At 41.3% G+C, this 6,000-nt stretch overlaps 1 protein-coding gene across 3 annotated transcripts in view; it reads right to left on the bottom strand.

Moving 5' to 3' along the window:
* Positions 1–792: 792 nt before the first annotated feature.
* The window catches only part of LOC126470676 (retinol dehydrogenase 13-like), a 196,165-nt gene continuing 190,957 nt past the window's right edge, over positions 793–6,000 (bottom strand). For all 3 annotated transcript variants that reach the window (XM_050098671.1, XM_050098674.1, XM_050098672.1), the window contains one exon: positions 793–4,230. In XM_050098671.1, the coding sequence (XP_049954628.1) occupies positions 4,092–4,230 (139 nt within the window). In that variant the 3' untranslated portion in view covers positions 793–4,091. The remainder of the gene's footprint in view (positions 4,231–6,000) is intronic.

Here is a 6,000-nt window from a genome sequence, read left to right as displayed (position 1 = left end):
TGTTTCTTTTTATCTCCTCTAATAACTTTACAAATTTATATACTTAGTTTTTGTACACCCTGTATGTTCCTTGAATGCTGTAAGCTGAGAACGGAGATTCAGATAGTCTACACGAATAAAGATTTTAGAACTCTCGCAGGTGCTATTCCACTACTGTGTTTCCTGCTCTAAAGTAGTTTGCAGGAGTCTTTTAGCAAAGCAATAACACGCCGATGACAAAGTCTTAAGCGGAGCTATCTTCCTCCACTCTGAAAAGAATAAAAAACTTCTCAACAAATCACCGTGAGTCAGGTCAATAGCACTAGCAGTGATTTCCATCGGGAAAGAATTCAAAAAATCCGTCAGTGACAGGTTTTCTGCTCGCAGTCAAAGGAAGATGGACTTTTCATACAGACATTCGCCGTAAAGTACCGTTAAGTGCATTCCCTTATAGCATTTTTACGTAACTTATTTTTTAGTTATTTGCAGCTTTGCTGTTCTGCTTCCAGTGAACATCTTCAAACATTCAACAAAATGGTTGCTGAAATCCAAGAGCGGTTAATGATTTAAAGGGACTCTGAAGACATAACATGAGCATGAAGAAAGCTGAAGCACGTGCTTAGTAATAATCAGACTGTTCGTTTTGCTCCACCTGTATTTTTTCTTTATTTTACACGTGTCTGTCCTCAATGCGTTGTCATAGTCTTTTATTTTGTCACGTGATTATTCTGTACTTTTACTTACAACAATTAAATATTTGCTTACAATGCATGTATTTGTGCCACAAGAATAATAAGCAGACCGTTAAGAAAATTTGGTTTTCTTCTCGATTTTATTTGTGCTAGGAATGGAAAATGACAGTGGACATAATAACATATGTGAGTGCAACAAAAAATAACTTTTTGTTTCCAGTGACAAAGAAAACTCTAAATAAAACGTCATTTTGATATTTACACTATGTGCAACACAACATCATACATATTTATACACTTTATTAAATAGTAGTGCAACACTTGTATGACTGTACACAAAAGTTCGACTCTCGTAAATAGCACATTATGGTTCTTCATATACATTGTTTGATATGCTAGAAAGATATACGGTAAAAACTGCTTACAACTGGACGAAGTGAAAATTCAATTTCCGTAACTGAATTCCGAAACAAAAGTATATGTTCATCAAATGGATATCAAAATTGGATCTTTCTCTTACAAGTAATGCTGATACTGCAGGTTAACAAATACCAAACCATTTGTCTCACAGATAACTATTGTGAAGCAACTGTTGCGAAAAAATGCATTTAATGCACCTACGATGTCTTTGCCAACTTACATCACTTAATACACTAGCGTTTATTCAACTTCTAACGATTCATTAGTTCCTTTTTGTCTAAATTTCTGTTTTTTAAACTATACCAAATATGAAATAATTCTTATAAAACACTGCAGGAAATAAATTTAGTGCGGACCAGTAGCTTGCGGTGTCGCGTACTATGACGAGTAAAAAATAACGAGAAGTCAGTGAAAGATGGAAATACAAATTACTTAATAATATGTTTACATATCTTCACTTGTCACACATATTGATTCGTGTAATGCTTTGTTACAGAGTCGGAGCACGAAGAAACAGGTCCTCTCGAGAAAGGGTTCTAAATGGAGAGGTAACAGAGACGATAAGGACTATTCTGAATGTGCAAACAACTATGAGTGTTTGTTTTAGGTTTAATACCTCATATGAAACTTATCTTAAATCTAGCAGCTTTTCTGTGTTTATAAAAAGACATTCATGACATCACACATAAGATAACCACAGAAAAGGAGATTATATTTTTCACGGGTGCAGTTTATGATAGTTGCTTTGGTCCATTACCATGTTTGCTCACTATATGTATGTGCATGAAGGCCGTCTTGCATTCTGGAATGTATAGTATAATACACACACACACATTCACAGAGGGCGAGAGAGAGAGAGAGAGAGAGAGAGAGAGGTGAAGCTTCGAGAACATACCTTCACCGAGGAGTCAAGCAGTATATTGCTCCGTCCTACCTATATCTCGCGAAGAGACCATGAGGATAAAATCAGAGAGATTAGAGGCCACACAGAGGCATACCGACAATCCTTCTTTCCACGAACAATACGAGACTGGATTAGAAGGGAGAACCGATAGAGGTACTCAAGGTACCCTCCGCCACACACCGTCAGGTGGCTTGCGGAGTATGGATGTAGATGTAGACAAACGGAGAGCGCAGATTCGTAGTTAAAAACGTTACTATAAAAAGGTGGCTAAGAACAGTTTCATGTACAGAACAATAATATTTACAGTAAGTGTTAACTGTGGGGACTCATCTTAATTAGTAAAGCAAAATTACGAATCTTGGAACTGGTTGATTTTAAAAATGTTGATATAAGAGGTAACATTTTATATAGCATAATTTTATTATTAGTCTGCAAATCACGATCTAGTGGCTAGCGTTGCTGTCTCTTGATCACGGGGTCCCGGGTTCGATTCCCAGCCGGGTTGCGGATTTTCTCTGCCTGGGGACTGGGTGTTTGTGTTGTTCTCATCATGTCATCATCATCATTCGTGAAAGTGGCTAGATTGGACTGTGTAAAGATTGGGACTTTGCACGGGCGCTGACGACCGCGCAGTTGAGCGCCCCACAAACCAAACATCATCATGATATTATTAATTTTATCTCTATTTGGGAAATGCATGCTTCATACATATATACGTTTTTTATTCTTTTCTTTATGGTACACGTATCGCAAGCGAAACTTTGGAATAACTGACAGAAAATAAAATGTATGTCGACAGCCGACAATAATGTACCTACTGGGCAAACAGATAAGGCAGGACATATGTTACTGTTAATGCAAACGATGAGAAACTTCATGAATTCATGAAATGATGGTTAAGGCCTCTAGTGGCAAATTTCTACGGCGAGACTGCATATTGAAGCTTGTCCATAGCTAAAATAAATCCCGTTAAGTTGCAGGAAAATTTGTTGTGTAGTGGCTTAAGAATGTAGAGTTAAAACAAATAGTAAAAGTCGTTACTTGTACGAGTAGTAGCGTCTTCTGAAAACTCATGTCGCAAACAATTTCTGAACCGACCTCGTATTTGGCACTTGCATCTGCTTGACGAATTGGTATTCGTTGGATAGTCATTTATCAGCGTGACGTGAATGTTTTGTTTAATAAACATTCTCGCTCATTTCGCACATTGATGACATCGTTTGCTCGTCTAATGATTAAATCCACAATCTGAACGCCAAGAGTCTTGTCTCTTCAGCGCAGATGTGCTGGTGGAGAGGTAACTTAATCGCTAGAGCAATTCTGACTGTATGAAAGATCGTTACTTACGTGTGTCATGGCTGAGTTCATATATGAAACTTATCGTGTAAGTAGTAGATTCTCTGTGTACAGTATAAGACACTCCCTTTTTATTAGAAACAGGTAGATACACTTAAGCAACATCGCTCGATCTCTGTTGCATACGCAAATAGTAAGCGACGATTAATCTGATGTAAAAATGCAGGTCGATTAATATTTTTATTGACTCGCTATACGTTATTACTTAATAGGGATGGGAGGGAGAGAGTGGGAGGGGGGGAGGGAGAGAGAGAGAGAGAGAGAGAGCCAGACAGACAGAGAGAGAGAGAGAGAGAGAGAGAGAGAGAGAGAGAGAGAGAGAGTGAGTGACAGAAAGAGAGAGAGAGAGAAGCATTTTTCATAAGAAAATGTATACAGTTTATACTGGAGGTACAGAGGAGTGTCGGCTTTCTGTTCCTGACACACACACACACACACACACACACACACACACACACACACACACACACATGCGCGCCTTTCCTCCACTTATCCTCGACCACATATGCACAACCTTTGGACTGTATATCCTTTACCGTAAAATACTGTTTATCGTCGGCTTACGGATGAGTTTCGATTTCGGTTACTGAATTGTGTGCTCTTACTCCTTTATCTCGTGACAGAGGAAGTCCCTTCATCCCGAAAGCTAGAAGGAGGACGGTTTTCCGCCCGTTTGCCGACGTTTCGTCACTAGCTGTGTGACGGTGTGAGAGCTGAGTAAGAGTCAGTTGCAGAAGCGTTCAGAAGGGCTGCGAGCCGTCGGGCGCGGTGCACGGGTCCCACTCTTTGAGGCCGACGAGTCGCGCACTTTCCTCCCACAGGCGACGCGCCGTCTCCCCGTCCCGAGCCCGCCTCGACGGCATCCTCCGCTGGCAGTCGCTGGAAAAAACTCATCTCGTCAACACTCAGCTGGACACATGCATACTCAGAATACCTCAGTTAACACTGAGGTGACAAACGTCACGAGGGAGCGATATACACATGTAGGGTGAAAAGTATTTAAACCGACAAACTCTGGGAGGTTGTAGGGGACATCAAAACAAATATTTTTCCTGTTGAGTACAGAGTTCCGCGTAGTCAGCGCGTACACAACTTTCCCACTAGAGCGCGCCTCGCTAAGCACAACAGCGCAGGCGCAGCGCTCGTCCGTCTCCGCACAACGAGATGGCGCTGCCTTAGAGACGGACCAAATTCTGCTTCCGCCGATCCGCGTATTAATATGTAACACAGCCAATGAGATCGCTGCTAACATAGGACCTTTTCTCCTCGCGGATCACACTCGCGCAGTGATACCTGAACGCGCGAGTTATTGTAACGAGTGTACAGACCTCCGATCAGTCAGTCTGCATTTGTCTGCATTAGTCTGTACCAGTCTACATTTGTCTGTACCAGTCTATAGACAAGTTTCGGTCTGCGCCTAATAAGATTATCATATTTCTGTACATAGCCATGAAGATAAATGTATAGACACTTTGTCAAGTATCAGAGATATGTGAGAATAAGATTAACGTACCAAGACCAAAGGAACTTCAGATTGTCAATTGTAAATAGCATCCAGAATCAAGTTACGTAATGTTTATGGTTGTTATTATTTTAATAAATGTGTGTGAAAATTAATCAAGTTCTGTTTAAAGTTGGTCACCGTCAATCTGCTACTCTAAGCGTGCGAGTGGCATTTCTATCGTCTGACCTAACAGCAGAAGATAAACACGCCACGATAAGACCATGAGACATATTGCTGCCACTCACCTACTTCGTTAGAGCGACAAGTCAAATAATCTAATGGTGTGTGTACCGAAGGTCTTAAAGTACGCACACCACATTTCCCTAATGTCGTTTGTTCCTATGAGTAGTATTTAAACTGGTTGAGGAAGATTTCTCTGGCGGCGAATTAATTAAACCAACAAACACTTTTCCATTTTGTATGACCAAGAGACAACACATTAACACAACCCAATTTCAATTACGGTAGATTTTCAAAAATGCCTCCATTGACATGTAAACAGAGGTTACACCATCGGACCATGTTCTGTCTGACACGGGCAAATCCCCCAGGAGTATCCTGAATTGTTCCTGCTTCTGCTACTATCCGGGCAACCAGATCCTCTTCTGATGCAACAGGAGTTGCGTAAACAAGGTTGCGCGTCTCTCCCCACACAAAAAAGTCAAGAGGGGACATATCTGGGGATCGTGCAGGCCATGGTACAGGACTACCTGATGTGTACATAGTTCCGTGTAGTCAGCGTGTACACAACTTTCTCACTAGAGCGCGCCCCACTAAGCACAACAGCGCAGGCGCAGCGCTCGTCCATCTCCGCGCAACGAGATGGCGCTGCCTTAGAGACGGACCAAATTCTGCTTCCGCCGATCCGCGTATTAACATGTAACGCAGCCAATGAGATTGCTGCTAACGTAGAACCTTTTCTCCTCCCGGATCACACTCGCGCAGTGATACATGAATGTGCCAGGTATTATAACGAGTGTACAGACCTCCGATTAGTCAGTCTGCATTATTCTGCACTAGTCTGTACCAATCTGCATTACTCTGTACCAGTCTATAGTCAAGTTTCAGTCTGCACCTAAGAAGATTATTATATTCCTGTACATAGCCATGAAGATAAATTTATAGACACTTTCGTCAAGTATCAG

The sequence above is a fragment of the Schistocerca serialis genome, chromosome 3, assembly GCF_023864345.2.
Source record: "Schistocerca serialis cubense isolate TAMUIC-IGC-003099 chromosome 3, iqSchSeri2.2, whole genome shotgun sequence".
In the NCBI taxonomy this organism is placed as follows: Eukaryota; Metazoa; Arthropoda; class Insecta; order Orthoptera; family Acrididae; genus Schistocerca; species Schistocerca serialis.
This window is presented reverse-complemented; position numbering and strand designations above follow the sequence as displayed.